General features: G+C 33.3%; 1 protein-coding gene across 3 annotated transcripts; it reads left to right on the top strand.

Moving 5' to 3' along the window:
* The first annotated feature begins 670 nt into the window (after nucleotides 1-670).
* Nucleotides 671-24,636, top strand: LOC132722235 (uncharacterized). 3 transcript variants are annotated; one of them, XM_060706688.1, is made up of 15 exons: nucleotides 671-788; nucleotides 2,409-2,441; nucleotides 2,709-2,731; nucleotides 3,278-3,712; nucleotides 3,977-4,011; nucleotides 4,997-5,053; nucleotides 8,552-8,581; nucleotides 13,068-13,352; nucleotides 13,650-13,951; nucleotides 14,514-14,798; nucleotides 15,364-15,673; nucleotides 16,083-16,182; nucleotides 19,424-19,694; nucleotides 20,191-20,310; nucleotides 22,528-24,636. In XM_060706688.1, exons 2-15 carry the CDS (start codon nucleotides 2,415-2,417, stop codon nucleotides 22,648-22,650), a joined length of 2,403 nt encoding a protein of 800 aa, XP_060562671.1. In that variant the 5' UTR covers nucleotides 671-788; nucleotides 2,409-2,414; the 3' UTR covers nucleotides 22,651-24,636. The 3 variants fall into 3 exon arrangements, with proteins under 3 accessions (XP_060562671.1, XP_060562674.1, XP_060562672.1); XM_060706691.1 differs by lacking the exon at nucleotides 4,997-5,053; XM_060706689.1 differs by lacking the exon at nucleotides 8,552-8,581.

The raw sequence follows: 24,636 nt of genomic DNA, 5'->3' as shown, positions 1-24,636 counted from the left end.
TAACCTATTTAGGGTTTCCATATTCGGGCCTGCGCAGAACAGATTATTCCCCCGCATGACCAGGTAATGAAATAACAAGTAAACAAAAGGGGATGTTAGTAAATAAAGAACTGAATCAACAATATTTAGCTGAGAGTGGTTTTGTTGTTATTTACTTTAAAATAGACAGTGTGTGTACGATTCAGACTGTATGATTTTTTAATTGAAGCAAAAAATAAAGCACGAATAGATTTTGTCCGATAAACTGATTGTCCGGTAAATATCTATAGGATCCCAGTATGCTTATTTTTTTAAAATAAAAAAATGCTTTTATTTTATTCATTAATTTCAAAATATGACTTTATTTAGCATATACTAGTGCATATCTAATAAAAACAGTCCATTGTTTGCTTGTTTTGAAAAAAAATCCCGTTTCGCAACAATTCATCGTCGCAACGGAGATATGAATAAATTTATACAATGCTTATAAAAAGAAAATATTGCTTGTAGATGATTTCTATCATTTCAAAGTATTACTTTATTCAGCACATACTAATGCAAATTCAAAAACTGCTTTGCTAATCGTTTTTTATTGTTATATTTTAAATTTAGCAATGTTGCGCCCGTTGCGCCAAAAACTCCATTGTGTATATTAGTGGTACCGAAATATGATGTGTATTTCCGCGAAATTTAACCATTTCCGTAAATGTACCGGATATAGCCAAGTCACGTGGTAGGAGTAAGTCGTAATTTTGCGGGAAGGGGAAACCATTTAGCAAGACCAAAACGAAACAGAAAATACGCAGAAGGTAATTCAGAATCAGTTGCTATATTTAAATTACAAGTACTGTTTTCATCATAAGCATAAATAAATTTGTCGCGCTCTGCTATTTTAAGATAGATGTTGTAAGACTTTGAACCTGACCTCGTGGTGAATTTTCTGGAAAATTATGTATATTTTTTTTTGGAAAAAATCTCAAGTCCATGAAAATTCAAGATGTATTTTATCAACTATTGGAGACACAGTCACTTATTAGTTTTCAGTCACATGAAGGACCTATGTGTTTATTTGAGGTTATTATCACGGGAATTTGGCACATGCCTGATGTATTTCAGCAGAGACATTTTCTGAAAGCTTTTGCATTTGTCTATGCCTGCAGGTAAAAACACAGACACTTTGGGTGTGGAGCTTAAAACGCCTTTAAAATCCAAATAAAATATAAAAGGTATATTTGTCAATCCCAGCACATGTACTCAACCAGTGTTTTTTTTATTTAGAGACATTTCGACCACAAGAAATATCGGCCCCTATTCACCCAAGACATTTCGGCCCCAGACGTTTCGGCACTTTATCAAATCGGCCCCAGAATAAGTACTGCGTTTTAAACCGATATATTTAAATTTCATAGTTATAATAATCATAAATGACAATTTTCATGAAGTGGAACGCCAATTTCCAGGTACCTTGAAAGATTTACGATACCTCTTATATATTTTACGTAAGATTAAATCTTTACCAAAACCATCAACAATTAGATACTTGTTGCATTTAATGTTAACTTCAATGTTTATAAATATCTCACAATAAATAGCTACTCGTAATTAGTTCCTTGATATTGAAAAATCTAACACATTTAATTATCGGGTAAGGAAAGTTAGTTGTTCATGCACGGGAAAATCGAAACATTCGGTCATGTAATTTTACAATGAAAAGAAAACAGAAGCCATAATAACTATAATTCTTTTGTCACTGTAAACATTGTTTGATTAAACTTTTTTTTTCTTTTTCATTAAAACTAAATAATAAATATAAAGCAGGTACATAGCATAAATTTATAATTTGGTTTAATTCAGTCTTTCAATCACTTTAATAACATCTAGCATCTAATAACAATAATTATTAAAAATATTATCAGGAGATTATAGCAAACCGTTTTTTTTTAAACTTTTGAAATTTTCTCTGATATAACTTACATAAAGCTATAAATAGTTAATTAGTTACACCTTGAAAAAATACGATAGTTTAATTTAAAATCCAAAAATATTTTTTTCTAAGGAATAATTTTAATTAACTTTCGTAACCAAGAAGTTTAAGTGGTTTGTTTTATAAATTAAGGATTAACCTGCCTTTAATAACAAATTTTGAATTGAGTCGCGCCATGACAAAACCAATTTAATGGGTTTGCGACCAGCATGGATCCAGACCAGCCTGTGCATCCGCACAGTCTGATCAGGATCCATGCTGTACGCTATCAGTTTCTCTACTTGTTATAGACTTTGTAAGCGAACAGCATGGATCCTGATCAGTCTGCGCAGATGCGCAGGCTGGTCTGGATCCATGCTGCTCGCAAACGCACAATGTTGGTTTTGTCATGACGCGGCTCAATTAATGAAGACTGACACATTAAAATGACTATTTCTTTTTATAGGTGAAAATGTCGGATGACTGGGATGAATCACCAGTGAGTACAATTTACTAATTTCCTTGGCCAGAGCAAAAGATTAAGCATGGTTGATTTAATTTTAAATGAAACCAATTTGAAACTTAATTTCTGTTCTGTAAAAGTAATTAGAATAAAGTTCATCATGTTAAAACTCTTAATCTCTTGTAAACAAGTGAAAACAATTTACTAATCATTTTCGTTTAATCTCCTTACTTTGTCAACTATAATGTGGACTAATGTGGCGTAGAATAAGTACATATACTGAATACTATTTTCCATTTGCAGGCTCAAGTAGCGCCATCATTTGGGTAAGTGTGTTTTATTGTGCTCTAAATTAAATACAGTTTTTAGGCTTTCAATTCTAATTGAAGAAGTAAGACAAATTGTTTTAAATAGAATGAAGATGTTTGTGTTCTGTTTTGTTACTATTTAATGCTTAATCTGTAGAATTGATACTAAATTATAAGTTGGATTTATACAGTGCCCTAATTACCTTAAATGAGAGTCCAATCAAAATAAAATTTTGTCTTGTCATCAATAATGGTTGTAATACACATTTTATTTCTTATAAAGCAAATTCAAGGTCATATTAAGGGCCTCCTACTATAAAAGGCTACTTTAGGCAGAGGCAGGAAAAACGTAAACAAATAAAAGTTCTTGGTTTTTGTTTGTATAATTATTTAAAAAAAAAAAAGAAGGGAAAATGTCAATTATTTGGGGTAAGGTATGGGGTATTACAAATTTATAATATTTCCACATTAAGGGACAAATTTGGATAACGAGCATTTGTTCAACAAATTTCTGCTCCAGAAAGATGAGTTGCAGTCAAGCTAAAGCATTATTTTTTTAAACAGGGGAGGACAGAAAGGTTTTGGTCGTGGTGTACTAAGACAAGATGATTCTAGTGCTGGAGATACAAATGTGGGCAAAGTAAATGGCTTTGGAGGAGGCCGAGGGGGATTTGGTGGCAGCAAACCAAATGGTTTTGGAGGTGGAAGAGGAGGCTTTGGAGGCGGGGACCGATCCAACGGTTCAGAAAGTGGGGGGTTCGGATCTAACAGAACAGATGGTGGTGATGGGGGTTTTGGACAAAAGAAAAGTTTTGGGGGTGGAGGTTTTGGTGGGGGACGAGGCGGTGGGGGTGGGGGTTTTGGTGGTGGGAGAGGTGGTGGTGGCTTTGGAAATAAGTCAGAGAATGGTGACAGCAGCAGTGGGGGTGGTGGATTTGGAAGCAAAGGTGGTTTCGGCAGTGGAGGTGGTGGTGGATTTGGAAGTGACCGTCCACCTAGGTGTGTATCTAAAGTTTGTAATCTTAAGTTTAGAATTTTTGTAACTTAATTTTTAATGTGATACATGCATATTTATTTTTTTGAATCGAACTAAATAAGCCAAAATCTTTGTGTCTTGCATAATATTCTGATACTGTTTTATGTAAAGGACACAATATTTTAATATATTTCAGTTAATCTTAAAACTTAGGCCAGTATAAAAATTAAGATTTTATGTGAGTTCATCAATTTTCAATCATTGTTATCTTTGGTTTCACATTGCAGGGGTGGTGGATTTGGTGGTGGAGAGAAAAAATCAGGTATGTGTATGTTTTAAGATCTGTCATGTATACCATATGCTGTTGTAGTAGATTTATTATCATTGCTTAAAGACTAATAATCCTTTCCCTATCGGGACAGGCTTAGAAAGGTTAAAATAAATGCATTAGAGATAGTCATTTTGGCCTAGATTCCAATTGACAACCCTGTAAATTGGTCTTAGATTAAATGTCATTCAAGGTCATGTATGTCTATGTTGAGGGATTACTGTTTACAGATCTACATGAATCCCTTGTTGGAAATGTATTCTGCCATTGACCTTTTGGAACTTTTAACAGATAAGTCTACTGGAAAAGTGATTAAAATAGCAAAATAGTCAAGCTTTCAAAGTATAGAGTCAGAACAAGTTCTGTGTTTGTATAGGCTGATCAGCTTCTGTATAAAACTGGAAGCAAATCTCTGGTTCCAGCATGTTTAAAATTAGATACAAGATACAAGAAAAGAAATGTCTGTATGACCAGAAAGCAGATAGTAAATGTCAGTCTGTAAAGCCTGTGTTGTGTTTGGTGTTTGTGTGGTCATCAATAATCCTGAGATAAAATGCTTGTTAACTCTTTTATCATTGTGGGTACATTGCCATTTTATCACATTGTAAATAGCTGTAACACCTGTTATCATATGTGTGTGTAATGTCATATTATTATTAAATTTACATGGATTAATATGTGGCCTTGATAACCACCTGTAGTCAGCAATTAGTTTTTGTCCTAGCTTCATATTATTGCCATGGTTTAAAAAAATAACAAATTTAGAAAATTGATAAAGGGATCGAAAAGTTAAACTCATCAAGTTGTAGAATGGGGGGCCCTGTTTCAAGATTAGATCACTTGGTTTATCAAATCCTTTAAAAGTTTTGTATATAAAACATCATCTATGAGGGAATGGAATGTTCAATAATTCATAGACCATGTTAACAGTGGATAGTCATGCATTTTATCATCATTGATCATTGTCTGTTTATAAAAGGTGATGGATGCTTTAAATGTGGAGAAAGCGGTCATTTCTCAAGAGAATGCCCCAATGGTTTGTATAACCCTTCATCAATTGTATCATTTTTGCTATAGACCGGTTAATTTTCTCATCGATACCTATATATTTTGTCATTTTTCGATTTCTGAGTTAGATATTATGAAAAAAGTAAAAATGTCAAGTGGTGCAATATTTCTATGATTTGATAAACATGTGAAAATCGATGTATGTAATCAAGTGGTATATATTATTGAGATGAAAATTAACCTGTTTATAGTCTCATTGTTTAGGCCATCCTTAATAATATATATGTTTGCTATTGCCGACCCAGAGTTATAAGGAGTGGGTCGGTAGGTAGGCTTTTTTTTTTTTGATATATGATTTTTACTGAACGTAAGTTAATACGCGTAGTACGTTGTAGCAGATTGTGGAAATTTGGACTACACTATCATCATCGGCGACGGCAAAACTGACATGTAAAGACAGTCAAAAAACAATAAAAAAACATGTTCACTAGTAATCATAACATGAAATAAAAAAATGACTATGTGGACATAAATTCAAGCATGGTCAAATTACCGAACTGTGATAAACTTATCCTGCGTAAATATTCCCGTACGAACTGAAAAAATTATAGTGGATCTCCAGGACATTTCATGCTCTCGGGTGATCATTACTCAATCTATTACACGTCTGTAAAAAATAACACACGCAAGATTTGTCAATGGCAAATGTTTGCACCCCTGTTTTAAAAATGTTAAAATATTTCATTGTTAGTTACCGAAAATTATCGCCGATTGTTGAAATTCCATAGCGCTAAAAGACACAAAAACACTCGCGCAAAAAGTAGCATCCATAAATAAAAGGAATATAATGTTTCCATTGTTAAATAATAAATACAAAATTTACACACGAAATGACCTCTGACAAATGACTGGTCGGCTCTTCTGAAGAATCTGTGAATCTTTGATGTTTACACACCTGTAGTTGTTGCCGAATCATCAAAAAAAATGCCCGACACTCAATTGACTTCCACCTCTTTTTTATATATCAGAAAAAAAAACTGTCATTTCTTTTTGTCAATGAATGATTACACATGTTTAATTATTGCTCAAGTAAAAAAAACTGTTGGATATTTAGTGTGTCAATTATTGACATATTATTAATCGTAAGTGCATTTTGACATGGAGTTTAATTAGACGTATGTATATCTGTGATATTTTATTTACATTTTTATGATCTTGAAGATATTGTGCAATACTTTGTGTCTGCTATCAAAACAATAATGCATATGAAAGGACCACAGCTTCCAAAAAAATTATTTTTTCGGTCAATTTTATGACAGAATCCCCGCTGCTACCAAAATGTTTATTGCATGCGCTAAGTATTTAATCTGTGTCGACAGTCGCATAACAAACGTAACATGTACTGCCAAAGCACATTAAAATTACACATGGTAAACTAGTGAACCATATAATGCTTTAACAATATTCATTAATTGAACAAACATTATTTTTAATCCCGTTTCCAACACCTTAATTTGATACGTTATATTATTAGTTAATTTCAACTTAATTGCCGCGCGCATGCAGTACTGGCGTGACGTAAGGAAAATATCCTTCCCTGGTTGGTCGCTTTTTATGTAAATACTTTAGATAGGAACGCACAGAATGCCCTCATGAATGATCACTCGTTACTTTACATATTAAATATGTGATTTTCCTCCGATTTTATTTTTGTTTTCGAGGGATTTTTTTAAGTCGAATGCCCTGGCTGATTTGGTGGAAATAAAAAAAAATCTGATTTTTTTAAGCTGAAAAAAACTTTTGAGCCGGGGCATTTTCGATGGGTCGGCCGGCAATAGCAAACAGATAATTTTTTAAGAGTGGCCTTATTCATACAATGTTACTGCCTGCTTGATGGAATTATTGGGAACCCAGCTGTTGTAACATTGTTAATTTTCTACACAGTTGCCATGTGAATTGAGACCAGTTATCGGCATTGACATACAATGTTTTTCAATATACTAAAAAAGTATTAATGCACAGCCCTAACGATTTGGCTGTTCACTTGTTACATCAAAGTAAAGCCTCAAAGGTTTCTTTTTGCAATATGATTAAAAAAAATTAGCACAATATGATTTAAAAAAAATTGGCAGTAAGAGAAGTTTATTTTCTTTTAAATGAAACATCTTTCAAGCTATTTGGTTTTAAAGCTTTAGCTTAAAAATAAAAGGTAAATGGTTCTATATCTAAATGTAATGTACTTTTTAATGAAAAATGTATAGTTAACCTTTTGATTTTGTTCTAAAAAGGTAATATTCTCATTTTAATAATGAAATAATTCTGAAAATGAAAAAAAGGTGCAGTATTAAATTTAATAAAGTTAATCTTGAGAATTTGAGTATTTGACTAGTGTCATCCCACTTGAAATTAACTTGTAGTGATGTACATAGAAAATAACCAATAAAATTGTTATTATAATTATCATATAAATGCACATAATGAGTAAAAAGATATTGAAACAAAATACCAAGTATAAACATTTTTGAGAAATAAAAAGGGAGCATGTCTTAGGCATAATGGCTTTTACAACTTTACTGTGTACATTTTTTTGTTGCACTGTGGAATGAAATTATTAAATAAAGTAAAGTAGATGTTTTACTTTGATTATAATCTGTTCAGAATAGCAAGTAATGAATGAAAGATTTTTGCATGTTCTTAATATGTCCTTCAGAGTTATATGATATTACTGTTATTAAATTGATTTCATACAACTCTTGGTATGAAAAGCGAATATTGATTTTAACTGTTCTGTCACCTGTATGACTAATCATAAGAGAGGAATATTGAAGATATTTAAGTATCACTGAAGATCTTTTGAAATACTGTTTTCTAAAAATTGATGCTTTTAAACTTACAGATTATTCAACTGTTGCTATTTATATCTTGTTATATGCATTAATGACATAATATAAGTAGTAAGTAAATAGAAATATATTTGAAAATTGCATGTATGTCAATGCCTGACTGAATCTTAATCACATGTATGAACATGTTGGGGAAAGTTTTACCAAGGTTATACATGAGGGGTTTATGGCCCGATGTAAAGATTGTTATATGACCTTTCACCTGCTGAATTATGTAATGGATTTCGTCCATTGCAAATTTTAAACTGTCCATTTAGAGTTAATCAAAATACAAAAAAAAATGAGCTACCAACAGTATGGGGTCAGTTGAGGCTGCACCAACCCATGTGCAGGCAGACCTTGCTCTTTCTCTGGTAGCAAAAGCTAATCACTTTCATTTTCAGTGGTGCAATGGTTTCATTAAGAGTTTAAGTAAGAATTAAGGGAAAGAAAATAAAGATATAGAAATATTTGAATACTTCTTGGGTGTTTTCATGCATTTATGAAAAAAATAAATCCAAGACAATTGGCTATAAACCCCTATTTGTATATTGTTGGTATTTTATTTCTCCATAGTCAAGCTAACTTCAAGAATTTTCATTTAAATTTCAAGATGAAATAATTTTATGTAATACTGTTGCCAGGTTTTGGCCGTGGTAGAGGTCGATTTTCAGGTAAGATTTGTGCACAACTAGTGATATATAATAACCTAGACTTGCTGTGTATCCTTGTATATTATTTCTTCCTTTACCCTTATTGCTGTGTGGTGATTTGGACTGGTGTTGATAATGTACTATCATTGTATTTCTGCCAATCTCATTACCATGGATGCTGTTTTACTTGGTGAAAATGATGATCAAATGTTATGCTATTTAAAAATATTTGAGATGCATACATGTGCTTTCCTGCAATTTCTCTTGCTTACTTCCATTTCATTGACCAATATCTTTCGTATTTGGTTGGGAGATACCTAGGATGGTTCTTACTTTTGGTGGGGTTGGGGGTCATTGAGGTCAAGGTCAGCAGTGCTAAAAGTTTTAATTGACAAATGTCTTTTATTTGGTAAAAATACATCTTTGTTGGAGTATGGGGACATAGGGGTCAAGGTCACCGATTGGATGGTCCTCTAAGTTTAAGTGGGGTTTGGAAGCACTTAGGTCAAGGTCAAGGACACCAGTGCTAAAATAGATTTTTTGTGCCCCCACGTTAGTGGCGGGCATTTAGATTTACCCTTGTCCGTCCTTCCGTCCGTCCGTTCACTTTTGTGTCGCACGTAACTCAAAAAGTATTTGACCTATAGTCATGAAACTTTACAGGAATGTTGATCAGCATGTGTAGTTGTGCACCTGGGTATTTTCGTCTGGATATTTTTAGTATTTTCAGAGTTATTGCCCTTGACTTAGTAAAATTTTGCAATTTTCAACTTGTGTCGCACGTAACTCAAAAAGTATTTGACCTAGAGTCATGAAACTTTACAGGAATGTTGATCAGCATGTGTAGTTGTGCACCTGGGTATTTTCGTCTGGATATTTTTAGTATTTTCAGAGTTATTGCCCTTGACTTAGTAAAATTTTGCAATTTTCAACTTGTGTCGCACGTAACTCAAAAAGTATTTGACCTAGAGTCATGAAACTTTACAGGAATGTTGATCAGCATGTGTAGTTGTGCACCTGGGTATTTTCGAGTGGATATTTTTAGTATTTTCAGAGTTATTGCCCTTGACTTAGTAAAATTTTGCAATTTTCAACTTGTGTCGCACGTAACTCAAAAAGTATTTGACCTAGAGTCATGAAACTTTACAGGAATGTTGATCAGCATGTGTAGTTGTGCACCTGGGTATTTTCGAGTGGATTTTTTTATTATTTTCAGAGTTATTGCCCTTGAGTTAGTAAAATTTTGCAATTTTCAACTTGTGTCGCACGTAACTCAAAAAGTATTTGACCTAGAGTCATGTAACTTTACAGGAATATTGATCAGCATGTGCAGTTGTGCACCAGGTATTTTAGTCTGGATTTATTTAATATTTTTAGAGTTATTGCCCTTCACTTAGAAAATTTTTGCAATTTTCAACTTGTGTTGCAAGTTTCTCAAAAAGGATTTGACATAGTCATTAAACCTTATGGGCAGGTTGCTCAGCATATTTTAGATTTGCACCTGGGGTTTTGCTTGTGGATTTATCCAGTATTTGTAGAGTTATTTCCCTTGACTTAGTAAAAAGATTGACAGAACAGTGGCGCGGTGGGGGCACCCGTGTCCTATGGACACATTTCTAGTTTATTCACTTGATTGTACAGCCTTTACATCTAACCAGGAATAACACTTACTTGGAATGAATCTACCTTGGATGGTCCTTAAATTTTGTGTGGTGTTAAGGGGTACTAGTTCAAGGTCACTAGTGCTAAAAATAGATTATTCACTTTGCTTATACAGCTTTTATTTACTGATCAATATCTTTCATATTTAGTATTTTACCTATACAGTAGAATGTTATGATTTACCTATGTTAATTCTCAGTCTTTTGTTGGAGATTCAAAGTCAAGGTCACTGATGCTAAAAATAGTTTTTCACATGTTCTTACATATTTTTGATGTTGGGGAACATTCTTTGTCTTTGGAATAATTTTCTTTTTTTCTGTATCGCTTTAGATATTTTTCTTTGTATGCTTCATATTTATTAAGTGCATTTTTATGTATCATACTTTCTGTATACGGAAAAAAAACCCCAGTAAATTATGCTTATAAATAAATAGTTAAATTGCAAACTGGCTTTGAATGAATATCCTGATTGTAGAGCACACTGTTCATAGCTTCGTAGTGCTTAAGATACATGCTTGTTTTACTTTTTATAGTGTACATTTTATATTAATACATAAGAGATTGATGTGGTTTTAGGAATAATGCTACATGTAATGTAACAGCTGGTTATTATGATAAACTACATAATTATAACATGGTTTATAATTAGAAAAAAAATGAATTCTTATATCTTTTTGAAATGATTAAATAAAACATGGGATGTGGTAGAAATTGTAGTACAAAGCATATTTTAACCCTTACCATGCATACAATCATCCATGCCATCTTGTCAGTTCACACTGTTCAAAACTTAGTATTCTTCAAGTATTTATTTTGAAATTGTCCCTAAAAATGATGGTTTTGGCCAGATTTAAAGACGGAGAAGTCTGTTTAAGATATACAGCATGGTAAGGGTTAAATAATGCAGTTACTGTAGAACTTGTAGAATCGTTCTGTGAAAACTAGAAAATATGTTGCCTTCATTTTGATTTATTAGGAAAATATTCAAGAAATTTGGTCTGTGCATATTATTTTAGAAGTACAAGCATGTAATTTATAAATTTATAAATTATGTTCCTTGAAAGATTTAAATAAAAACGGATGCTTGGAGGCATGTTATCTTACTGAAAATAAAGTGAAAAGTTAATTTAATTTATTAAATTTCTCCTGATACTACCCTATTATCAATTATTATTAGCTGTTCCTTTCTCCATAAATTTTTAATGATAAATATTTCTTAATATGTGAATGATTTATGAGATTGTATAATATGATAATAATTGTGGTAGTTGTAATTATATAAATTACATCATGCATTAGTGTGTCTGCCAAATTAATTAACTAATTTACTGCTTTATCAGTAGATACAGAAGAGCACCTGGTCTAAGCTCTCTCCCTTAAAGTTTTGCTCTTTCAGTTAAAGTTTTGCATTATGTTTCAGGCCAGTAAACAGTTATGCATTTCATACATGATTTAATAGATCACTGCACTTTCATTTTCAGTTAATTGAATTTACTGGTTATAAAATTAATGTAAATAATAATGTATATTTCAATTAAAAAGATTTTTTAGGAAGTCGGTTGGACCCTTGATAATGTTTGTATAACTTTCAACCCTTTCTTATGTAAATTGTACATGTATTAATGCTTAAGATAATGGAAGTTAAATAGTGTAAATTTATCATTTATAAGTATACAATAAAGTACTATTAAATTAAATTAACAATTAAATAGTTTGTTTCTATAGTTTGTAAAGAGATTAAACAGATATATAAAGAAAGAGGGAAATGACATACAAGCCCAAGTAAAGATTAAATAACTGAACATTTCTGAGGATATCTATTTCATAAAGGCCTGTTAGTAGTGGTTGGCATCACCTATACATACAACACTTATCATTGTACACACTGATAAACACAAGCAAGTGTTGCTAATTAGGCCAGATAAAAAGCATTTCATCAACAAGAAAAGGCATAAATAATATAGATAAACACTAGTTAATTGAGATAAAACAAAACTGGCTGGTGTCTGTTAGCATTAATGAGTGTAATTCTAGTGCTAGTTATTGTTCCAACATTTTTGTTGTAATAAAGGGTTTTTAGAGATGAAATTAATAAGATGAAAGATATGTGTAGAGATAGTATGTCAAGCTTATAAGAGAAAAGTTTCTAATTACAGAACTAAAGTACACACAGTGTCAAGATTAAAAAGTTATAATAAAGAGAAAATGGGAAAGATTATTTTATAGCTGAGTGTTTTTTTGTTGTTTTTTTTTGGGAGGGGGTGGAGGTTACTTTATGTCTGTGTTTTGTTCACATTTAAAATATTTTTACTGTGAAATTATGTTTTTCTCCCAATGTTTATAAAAAGATGTAAGAAAACTAGTTATTAAGGCTATCTTGTGCCAAGATTGGATATTCAATAACAGTTCACACAAATTTAAAAGGAAAATTATATTAACACCCACAAGGTTACCAGGTTTCTCAATAACTTTTACCTCGGGTGTCCAGAGGCAAAAAAAAAAAAAACAGCCCAAAATCAACAATTTAGATGCCTCGCTTGCAAATTTTCTGCAGTTTAAAAATACTCGTTTCTGTTAACCAAAAGCACATTTTCATCTTGATATCCCTTAAATTGTTAAGATTTGGCAGTTCCTTGATAAAATACAGATATAGAGTATATAAAGATGCATGGAGAAAGATAAAGAAATAAGTCAAAATGGCTGATGTTGTTAATGTTCTAGACATCTGCAGAATTCAGTCCAGTTTTAATGAATCATATTGATTTAAAAAAACAGGTCAGCTATCTACATGTTAAGAGCTGAATATTTCTTGTGATTTAATACAAAGTTAAAAATCTTTCTGCAGCTGAAAGTGGAGGTGGTGGAGGGGGCGACAAAAGCTGTTTCAAGTGTGGCGAGACGGGACACTTCTCCAGAGAATGCCCAAAGGGTGGTGGAGGTGGAGGCGGTGGAGACAAGAGCTGCTTCAAGTGTGGAGAGACGGGACACTTTTCCCGGGAATGTCCTCAAGGTGGTGGAGGAGGAGGTGGCGGGGGAGACAAAAACTGCTTCAAGTGCGGTGAAGCGGGACATTTCTCAAGAGAATGTCCTAATGCTGATAAAGGCGGTGATGGGAAGGGTGTTACTTTAGGTAAGATTTATCAATTAACTTGATTACTTTAGTATTAAGAGAGAGGAAAACATTGAGTACAATTTTGTTTAACAAATAAGAACAAATATATTTAAAGGATATTTTTTCTCCTGTTTAAGTGTAACTGTATTGTCTGGGTTAGTTTTGAAAGAAGGATAGACTATACAAGATGTATTTTGAAAAGCAAGAGAGTAGGGTTTTGTTCTTAAGTTAAAAGTTAAAGGTTCAATAATTTCATGATTTTTGGCATTTATAAATGCAAGAAGAGTCGTACATTATCATATTGAATAATTTTAGATGGTGATCGTCCACCACCATATATCCCACCAGCACCTTCTGAGAATGAAGAGGATATATTCATGTCTATACAGAAAGGTATAAACTTTGATAACTTTGACAAGATTCCTGTTGAGGTCACCGGTAGAGAAGCACCGCCATGTATACAAAGTTTTGACGATGCCGGAATTTACGATACATTCCTTGGAAATGTGAGGAAGGCAAAGTATGAAAAACCAACACCTGTACAGAAATATTCCATACCCATCATATCTGCTGGACGTGATTTGATGGGCTGTGCACAGACTGGATCTGGAAAAACTGTAAGTTAATGTTCATCCTCTAGAAATGTACATTGAAATGATATTGGATATAGTTAAAGATATCCTTGGTCTTGTATATAATATTATCATTCATGTGGCAGTGGCTTCTTTATCCCTTTAAGACATAAAATATCTATCTTGCAATATAAACAAATTCCAAAATTTTACAGAAAATTTCTAAATGAATATTCGTTGAATACAAACAATGCAGAACTTGATCTTGGTCTTCCACGGTCATATTGATAGAATCAATTCCTGCCAAAAGACTAAGGTTTAAAAGTGTTACAACTTTTATCATTGAAGAAAAAATACAACACTATGCAAAAGAATAAATGTGTCCAGATATCATGTAGGAAATAAAAGCTCAATGTTTAGGAAATTTAAGGTTTCACTGGATGGATACTATATTTAATGCCTGACAAAGAGATAAAAATGTTTATATATGTTGAAAAAATTTCATTAGTGAAATGGCAACAATTACATCTGCTAAGACCTAGAGTTATAGTGGCATTGCTCTGGTTGTTGGAGTTCTGCTTTAATTTTGTTATCTGTTTTTGTTCAGGCTGCATTTCTACTGCCAGTGTTGAGTGGTATGATGAAGGCTGGTTTATCGGGAAGCTCTTTCTCAGCTGTCCAGGAGCCACAAGCCCTTGTGGTGGCTCCTACCAGAGAGTTAGCTACACAGATATACATGGATGCTAGGAAATTTGCTCATGGTTCCATGCTCCGACCTGTTGTATTGTATGGTGGTACTTCTGTTGGGTATCAGCTTCGTCAGGTAGAACAAGGGTGCCATATTCTAGTGGGAACTCCAGGACGTCTCCTTGACGTTTTTGGAAAGGGAAAAGTAAGTATTAATCTTGATATATTGCTTAAAGTTTTGTAATAGCTAAAGAATGTATAATCGCCATTGAGTAATAAGTTCATATTTAAATCTCATTGTGTTACCTTAAATGTTTTCATCTCTTGAAAATTCAGTTTGTTTGGTCTTGTGCTGGTTTTAGCATATACTTTTTAGCATATCTGCAGTCAGTCTACAAAGGTTTTCCTAGATTACAAATTATTAGCAATTTCTCTGCAAGTGATCAACTTCTAAATTGTTCATTAGGTCTGAAACATCAGTGAGACTTAACCATTAAGATCCATTCTTGCTGAGAAATTGTGCCTTGACCTGGGATTGAACCAGAGACTGCTAGATTACAAATACGATGCTCTTCCTACTGCTTATAAAAGGCCTCTTTCCAATCAAAATTTTCTTTAAAATCATGTAGATTTTCCAAAAATCTGAACTTGCACAAGCTTTTTTACTTCTCATTATAGCAATTTTAGCGATATTTTTAAAAAATTGAAAGGCTAATGTCTCTTCCCAATAAAATGAGGAAAAAAAATCACTGCTATGTACATTATTTTAGGTAAGCTTAGGGAAGATAAAGTATCTGATACTAGATGAAGCTGATAGGATGTTAGATATGGGTTTTGGTCCAGAAATCAAGAAGATAATCAGCGATTTTGAAATGCCTGGGAAAACAGAGAGGCAAACGTTGATGTTCAGTGCTACATTCCCGGAGGAGATCCAGAAGCTGGCCTCCGAATACCTAAATGATTACCTATTCTTAAGTGTTGGAGTTGTAGGAGGTGCAAACACTGATGTCTCGCAACATGTGTTCGAAGTAGATCGATTACAGAAGCGAGACAAACTTACAGAAATCCTGAATGAATCCGGTATGTACACTTTAGGCAGTTGATAACACTTATGTAATACATGTAGTTAATGGAATTCCAATCTTTAGTCGTTGTATTTATAAGTTTAGTAGTCTTTTCTACCACTGTAGAGCCAGGCTAATATGTGAATCCATTTAAAGACTTAATATTTTCATTTTGATACCCCCAAAAATAAATTGACAGTTTTAAAAAGGGACACTGGAAACAAATCTATTTAAATCTTTTAAGAAATTCTGCAGGTTAAGTTGAATGTTTTATATAATACATTTGTTCCAAAACTTCATGTTATTATATAAGCAATGTTAACATCAGTTGTTGTGTAAAGTTCATCACTTTATAATGTAAAGATATTTTATACACAGATATATATACCTAAATTTAATTGCTCTGTTAAAATTTTCTATTTTAGGGTCAGACAAGACACTTGTGTTTGTGGAACAGAAAAGAAATGCAGATTTCCTGGCTTCATATTTGTCTCAGTCTGGGTTTCCAGCAACTAGTATCCATGGGTAGGTATATGTTATATATGTTTCAAAACATATGTGGTAACTGGAATCCTGTATGTTCAAATCACTATCTGGTCTGGACACTTCTAAAAATAATTGATACATTCTGAAAGACCTTGAAGATGTCAAAATATTTATGGTCACCTTTTTTGAGAGTGGCTCATCCAGTGCCAGGCATAGTTTAAACAAAAATATTAGATCACAGAAAAAGCGGGATATAGGAGATGCAAAACGACCAACACCAGGGTAGGTTTAACTTCTTTTAATTATGGTCTACCGGTTTCGGTCTCACTAAAGACCTTCTTCAGGACAATTTTACATTGAAAATATATAGCTAAAGTACACAAAATGATCGGATATGTAAATGACGTATGTTACTATATATAGTAACATGAACGTTCTGGTAATTGGCACTGTGCCAAGTCCTTGGTTAGTTTTATTGATGAGACAGTTTACACGTGCATTTGTCGTTCTTTCTGGAAAATTCCGTAGATGTTGACAATGTTAATGATTAGTTCATTGCTTTCGCTATTTTGTCCATATTCGTCTCTCTACAGAGAGTTGTATCATGGAGAGTTTTATTTGGTGAAACTATGGGTGTAATAAGATCTAGTACCTGGATTTTACAGTCCTCAACGTCTTCTTGTTTGGGTTGTTTTGTTTCTGTTCTTGGATTCTTTCCTTCAATGATCCTAAATCTAGGGGTCACTTTATAATTCAATTCCGGATCATACTTCTCAACTTTTGGTTTTGGTGTTCTATTTGCTCTTTTTGGTTGTTGTAGCTCCACTTCCGTCATATGCATCGATTTTCTTGCATGCCGTTTGAGGTTAGATTTACTGGAAAATGTTTTTAGGCACCAACTACACTCGTATTCTGTTTTTTCTTTTTCAGTTTGATCATGTTTCATCTTGTGTTTGTAAAACATGGAGGATGTTGTCGAGATATATCCACATATGTCACATAGTCTCATAAAGTTGGCTGTTCTTGTCCTCTTCTGTTTCTTACGTGATATTCTGTCCCATACTGCTGGTTCTTCATTGATTTCCGCATTTATGTCATCTGTCGTAGCTTTTCTAGCTGTATATACTTCCATATTTGATTTACTGAATGATATTTAAACCTTCTGGTTGTTTGGTTTTCAAAAGACGTATCCAAACTTCTTCGGTTCTAAGTCTGACGTTCGTGTTTTTTGTTGTTGTTTGTATTATGACGACGTTCATGTTCGTGACGTCGTGCGTCAAAAAGTGGCGGGAAACCGGTTTCACGTTGTTTTTAGCGCGTATATCAGCTGAATGTCCACAGAGCCTGTCTCTAAATGAGTTACCAGATTGACCTACATATTGGATATTGCATTTCTTACATGTAATCAAATATATAATACTCGTACTTTTGCATGTATAGTTGCCTTTGATCTCGTAGGTTTTATTCGTTTGCGAGCTTTTGAATTCCTTACATTTGGCCATAAATGGGCATGCATAACATTTTTCGCCGCACGGGTAGCTTCCGCTGATTTTGAGGGTACCTGTAATGCTGATCTAACAAGAATCGATTTTATATTAGTTGTCCTCTTTGGACTGCTAAAATTGCTGTATCTTTAATAAATTTAGTCGTATCGTTTTCGTATAGAATATTTTTGAGCGTGTTTATCAATTTGCTAACTGGTGGATTTTTAGGATTGAATGTGTACGTGAATGGAATTGTTTTTCTTATAATAGGTTTGTTTTGACGAAGAAGTAGCTCGTCTCGATTTAGTGCAGAGGCCTTTTTGATTGCTTTTTTAATTAACTGTAACGGATATCCTCTGGCTGTTAGGTTGGTTTCCAGTTTCCTTGTGCATTCTTCATATGCTATTTGGTCGCTGCAGATGCGTCTAATCCTGACAGCTTGGCTGTACGGTATGCTATTTTTCTGGTGATCTTGATGATATGATGAATAATGGAGGTAAAGGTGAGCGTCGGTGGGTTTCGTGTATACCGTTGTGTTTAAGTACCCGTTAGAGTCTTTTGTGATTGTAACATCCAAAAAGTGAGCCGTTTCTGTGTCGACTTCGTAAGTGAACTTGATTGACTTGTGAAAGCTGTTTATAGCCTCCAGGAAGGAATACAATTCCTGTCGAGGGTGGGCCCATATCATAAAAATATCGTCAATGAACCGCCACCATTCCAATGGTTTATATTTTTGGGTTGCGAGAAATCTTGTTTCTAGGTAGGACATAAATAGTATGGCGTAACTTGGCGCGCATTTCGTACCCATTGTAGTACCTGATATCTGTTCATAAAATTTATCATTGAATTTAAAACCAGTTTTTTTCAGAACAAAAAGCATAAGTCTAAGAATGATCCAAGTTCTTGGTTCTTGTGTTGAGCGTTGGTCTAAGGCTATCTTTAGAGCTTTAATACCTTCGTGGTGAGGGATAGATGTGTATAGGGCGCTTACGTCTATAGTTACTTATATTGAATCAGGGGGTATTTTCCCTAAGTTATTAAGTTTTAGCAAAAAATCATTCGTGTCTTTGATGTACGAGGGGACTTGTTGGGCTAATGGTTTGATAAAGTGATCAATGTATGAAGAGATTTTTTCAGTAGGGCCTTCGCATGCTGAGACTATTGGTCTCCCGGGGTTATCTTTTTTATGTATTTTGGGGAGCATATAAAATATGGGGGTCCGAGGATGTTTAGGTTGCATGTATTTTACGTGTTCATCTGGTAAAAGGTGATGTTTCTTGAGGTAGTTTAAGAAATTGTTTATTTCCTGTGTACTCTTGATTGTGATGTCATTGGGTATTTCGCGATAAAATGATGCGTTTCCTAGTTGTTTTAAACCTTCATTTATATAATCAGATTTGTTGAGAATGACAATGGCACCACCCTTGTCAGCGGGTTTTATGACTATCTTGGGGTTGCTCCTTAACGATTTTAAAGCTTGCCATTCCTCAAGCTTAGTGTTGGATGCTAAAATATTAGATGACGAAAGGAGCTTTAAATCTATGTAAAACAGTCTGACATGACTGTAAGGTCTAACAGAATAAAATCAGTATTGATTGAACAAATGTCCAGTAATATTTTAATGTCTGTCGATGAACAATATTTGACCATATGTATTTTAAAATAATTCCTGCGGACAGTTGATTTAAATGAATTTCTACATTATAATTTTGGATATGAAAAAAGTACTATCTAAATATTAACAATTTTGGATGCATTTTAAATGACGTCTTAAAATAATTTTGGTTATGTTGCAGTGATCGTTTGCAGAGGGAAAGAGAAGAGGCTTTAGAAGACTTCAAGAAAGGGAGAGCACCGATACTTATAGCTACTTCAGTTGCTGCTCGTGGTCTTGATATTCCGTTTGTTAAACATGTAGTCAATTATGATCTCCCACAATCCATCGACGAGTACGTTCATCGTATTGGTAGAACTGGTAGATGTGGTAACCTTGGTAAAGCTACGTCTTTCTACACGCACGATTCCGACTCCGGGATGGCAAAAGCTCTAGTCAAAATTCTTACACAGGTAAACTTAGTTTAACTTGGTGTGAGATAAAAAATTTATAGTTTTGTGGTCATTTGAACCATTATTTACCTGCAAATTTTTGACTCCTAGACTTCCACAGCATTGTGTTTAGGTCTATACATATTTTATCTAAAAAAATTTAAATAGAAACAACTGGAAAGTTGTTATAATCTCTAGTGCTCAGTGGTTAATTGATGAAATACTAATTGGTAAGTGTTAATAATGATATGACATGAACAGTAAATAATTATAGTAATGAGATGAGCTGAAATGTTGTATGAATAAATAAACTGAAAAAAAATAGTAGTTAAATGTCTTATTTGTTTAAGTAGGACAATTTGTTTAATACTCGACATTCAAATCGTGATATTACATTTAAATATTGTATAAATAACTGAAATTGAATCTATTGTTGTATCAGTTTTTAAAAAAGCATCAGTCATTCTATTGATATTGGAGTATTCTCATATTTAATATAAAAAGAATGATATTACAGGCGTCTCAAGTTGTTCCTGAATGGTTGGAAACGTATGGTCAAGGCAGTGTTTCTACGGCTGGCTATATTCCAATGGGAGGCAAGTTTGGTGGAAAGGATATTAGAAAAGGAATGCCAAAGGTATGGTTAATTTATTGGTATATAAATGATATTATTGATTCATTGAATCCTGCTGCCTTTCGCAACAGCTTTATATACAAAATAATTTTTAGGTCAACTATTTAAAGAATAGGGAGAGCTATTTATCATGCCATTACTATGACAACTGCCTGATAAAGCCTGTCTGAGAACAGCAACCTTTCTCAGTCAGTGACTTGAGAACACTATGTTCCTACGCCAGATCAGCACTGATGATGTTTATTGTTGGTATTGTTTAATTGACTTTGCTGAATATCTATGATAATACACAGTAAATAAATTGTTAAAGCAAATTGTACCAAAATTTGTGTTGTGTTATAAAATTATTGGTAAAAACCCTCGAACTACTTTTTTGGCGTATTACCCTCTTGTGGTTACCGTACTTTCAGAAATTGGCGCCCCGAATAAAAAAAATAAGATGCAAAATCATAATAGAGGCATGATAAAAAGAATAACAGGTTACTGTCTTTTGAGAAAGGGATTTCTCAGACTCGGCTAGATATGGTCCGGAAAGGGGCTCGGCAAGCCTCGCCCTTTCCAGGACCATATCTAACCTCGTCTGAGAAACCCTTTCTCAAAAGACAGTAACCTGTTATTCTCTATTTGTCATGTGTCTCCCTTGGGTTAAGTTTTTGCATACAAGTATGTATCTCTAAAACTACTGGAGGAATAAGAGGTCGCTTTCCAAGGCTCAAAACACGGATTTTGACAATTTTAAAGTAAACAAATTGGCCAGTGACTATATCTTAATGCTGTCAATTCATTTCTGTAGTTTCAGATAATATAAACAGGCCTCGACATTAGCGGTGGTCCGTTGGTCCGAGACCACCTGATTTTGGCAAGGACCACCTAATTTTAAAATGCACTGGTCCGTCGGACCACTTGAATTTTCTGGTTTGTGCAAGGCTCATTTGGGAGAAGGCGATTTGGTCAAAAACATGTTATATATATTTTGTTTCAAACCATTTTTCCTATGAACATGTATATGGTTCATTAATAGATTAATCTGATAAGTTAAAGAAGGTCTTAAATCATCAATAACTTTCATTTTTAAGTCGCTAAAATTTTGTCTATGCAAAGTTAAAAAGAGTTAAGAATTTGTGATATTAAGCTAGGTACAAATTCCATTCAAATGATGCTAGTAATGATGCATCATCGGATTTACCACGGTGAACCTTTAACATTTATGTTTAATTTACATGTTAATCACATGTGGTATCCGACGATTGTAATTATGATATTGTATGGGATACCGTATGAACTTTCAATTTCATATACATAAATAATGGGCAGCAAACTAAAGGAACTGAGAAATACATCAAGTTATTTGCTAGTTATCTTTATTTTTAACTTTTTAACGCTAAGAGATCCATTTCTTTCCAGAGTTAAAATTTACTTTTTTTTTTTAATTTTTGATAAAAAAGGTTAAAAATACTCAATGTAAAAAATAAATATCAACCAACAAGCAACGGGGAGGTAAAAATTCTGTATTCATAATAAATCTGTGAGAAAAATAAGCTAAACTATAGTTATATATAAAGTTGTTTTTATTTTTTATCCTTTAGAAATTTTCTTGTTTTAAGATAATTTATTAGTTTTTATTAAATTGTTAATCTATAAAAGATACGTGGTACGTCTTATAATCAGCAATGTATATTTGAATAACAGTAAGGAAAAAACCCAGACACAAATGGTTTCACTATTCCCTAACTTGAGTTGAGACAGAAATCACTTCAATATGTAAGTTAACACAAATAAGAGCCCTGTTGTGTATTTTTGAATGAGCTATGAAAAAAAAAAAAAACAATAACTTCACAACAGAATACCTACTAACTTCGCTCTCAGATAAAAATATATATCTAAAAATGTCTGTTTTCTTTTTAAAGGTTAATAAATACATTTAGTTTTGTCATCAATTTTAAGCATACTTTTTTTCTAAACTTACAGTTAAACTTGATATAATAATAATAATTGACCACTTGACTTCTGGAAGGACCACCTTAATTTCAAATCTAGTGGTCCGGCTTACCACCTGATAAAAAAGTTAATGTCAAGGCCTGATAAATGTGTGAAGTTTATAAGAAAAGAATGGGTTAAACATAAATGTTTATAAATAAAATTGCAATAACTGTGAGAATAAAATTGTTGTGATTAAATTATTTACAGAAATTATCATGAATCCTATTTAATTTTTTTCAGACACGTGATGAGGGAGAAAATCCCACATTTGGTGGTGGATTTGGAGGCGGGTTTACTGGAGGTATGGGAGGTGGTGGGAGCTCCGCCTTCAATACCACAGAAGATGATGAAAGCTGGGATTGAAGAGGACAACCTGAAGACTACAAAATTGTTACGTGTTCTTTGTTGATTTTTTTTTTACTTTTGTTTTAATCGGTGAGTCATTGAGATTAGAAAAGAGGAGAGTGGTGTAAATATGTTTTAAACCAAGCTACACAGGAAGTGCTTCTTGGATATGTGCTCTTAAAGACCTGAAAAGGATAGTGACCTTTGCTTTGTAAATATGGGGAGCTTGTTAGAATTTTTTGTTCCTTTGTTTTTAAAGTCGCTTTAGTTGTTAGGATTCAGATCCAGTGGAAAGGAAAATAATTAGGAAAATGACACAATTGTGAAATCCATGATGAAAAAAATTGTGATTTGACAAGATAAAAAAAATACCTGTTTAAACATAATAGTTGATGGTTACTCAACAGGATCAACCAGGTAAACAGGATCAACCAGGTTACATCATTTGTTCAACTGAAGAACACAGTAAGAAAACGTCAGTCAAGGAATAAGTGAAAAAGGATATTCTAAGGAAAGGTATCAAAAGATATAGATAAATGTCAAAATACAAGTGAAATAAACATCAAGAAACAACCGAGAACATCTTGAGATGAAACACTGAACATTAAAAAACAGTAGAGAATGAAGTTTTGTGATAACAAAAGAAACAATCATGGACACAGTAATATCTGGTGCTATAAAACAGGCATACATGTACACTATTTGTGTAAAAAAAAAAGAACAATTATAGAAGTGTGATCAGCAGCTGGTCATATAGTGTAAGAAACAATGTAGGGACATAATGACATGGTAAAAGTTGTGTACATGTATTGCCAAAGTATACTTTTGTAAAAATGGTGCTAGGGTTGCCTATTGTAGGCACTGAAAGACGACGAATCTCAGGGGTAAGGGAATTGGGGCACATATCATTTTGATACCGGTAGGTTAATCAGATGGTTAAGAGAGAAAAAAAATTACCAGTGTGCCAAATTGAACCAAATTGTAAGAGGGGAAAGGGGTTTCCCAGGAAACGTTAGTGGGTTTTTAAGGTGTCATAATGAACAAAGCACATGTAACAAGTGCTCACATCTAGTCTATTGTTGAAAATTTTCTCAGGGTGATTTACTTGATAATCATAGTTTCCATTTATTCATAGGGACCAATCATTATTGTTTATCAATAGTTTATCCATTATGTGTACAATCATCGAGCCAAAAAAGTATTAAAATGGAGAATGGCTGTTGATGGGATAAAAATTCTTGATAACCGTGGTATATCATACATGCTGATAGCAAGAGTTCTTGTACAGCACAATCACTGGGTTTCAGTCCATTTCACATCGAGGGTGTTGTGTTTATATCTGGTTGTAAAGGGAGAGAAATGTGTTGTCTGGAAATCAATTTAGCCAGACAGCATAATTATGGTGACGACAAGACATTGGGATTCCATAGGTTTAGCTAGGATGATTTACCTGTCCATGCAGTAGTATGTGGGATTTGAATATTACAGCTTCAGTATTCTGTACTTTCTGGTTTTAGAAAACTGAAAGTTGTATTACCCCGAGGCTTTGTTTTTGTTAGTCAAGGGGATACATGTAATATTTTACCAAAAGATTGGGCAGAATTTTTTCATTTGTTTCAGTTTTAAAATATCTGTGATAGTGAGAATTTCTGTCTTGTTGCGTGGGTAGTTGATGGGTGACATGGTCGGGTTTGTTATCTGTGATCGTTCCTAGGAACCTACAAGTCTTTCATTACCATTTTACAACTGTGATACTTAACCAAACTTCATGTTAACTGTTTGTCATGAAGGAAACCAGATGTGCCATAGGTTGTCGGACTGGAGCCAATAGCAGCAATCTGTTATACTATTCAATTGTTGCTATTGGTTTCATAAACAAGTTTTAATCACTAAATCAGCCTTCTCTTAATTGTTTTATGTTCACGTTTAAAAGATTTTTATAAGTTTTATATGTTTTACAATTCTTTGATGCCAATAAGGCAAAAATAAAAATGAAACTGAAAA

This window comes from Ruditapes philippinarum, unplaced genomic scaffold (assembly GCF_026571515.1).
Source record: "Ruditapes philippinarum isolate M1 unplaced genomic scaffold, ASM2657151v2 ctg7240_1_1_1_1, whole genome shotgun sequence".
NCBI classification, from domain to species: domain Eukaryota; kingdom Metazoa; phylum Mollusca; class Bivalvia; order Venerida; family Veneridae; genus Ruditapes; species Ruditapes philippinarum.
This window is presented reverse-complemented; position numbering and strand designations above follow the sequence as displayed.

Bases quoted from the DNA above. Each gene is read 5' to 3' on its own strand.
- LOC132722235 (XM_060706688.1), top strand. From the start codon at position 2,415: ATGTCGGATGACTGGGATGAATCACCA. The intron at 15,674-16,082 runs GTATGTACACTT...TTTCTATTTTAG, and splicing joins AGAAATCCTGAATGAATCCG to GGTCAGACAAGACACTTGTG. The intron at 19,695-20,190 runs GTAAACTTAGTT...ATGATATTACAG, and splicing joins TAGTCAAAATTCTTACACAG to GCGTCTCAAGTTGTTCCTGA.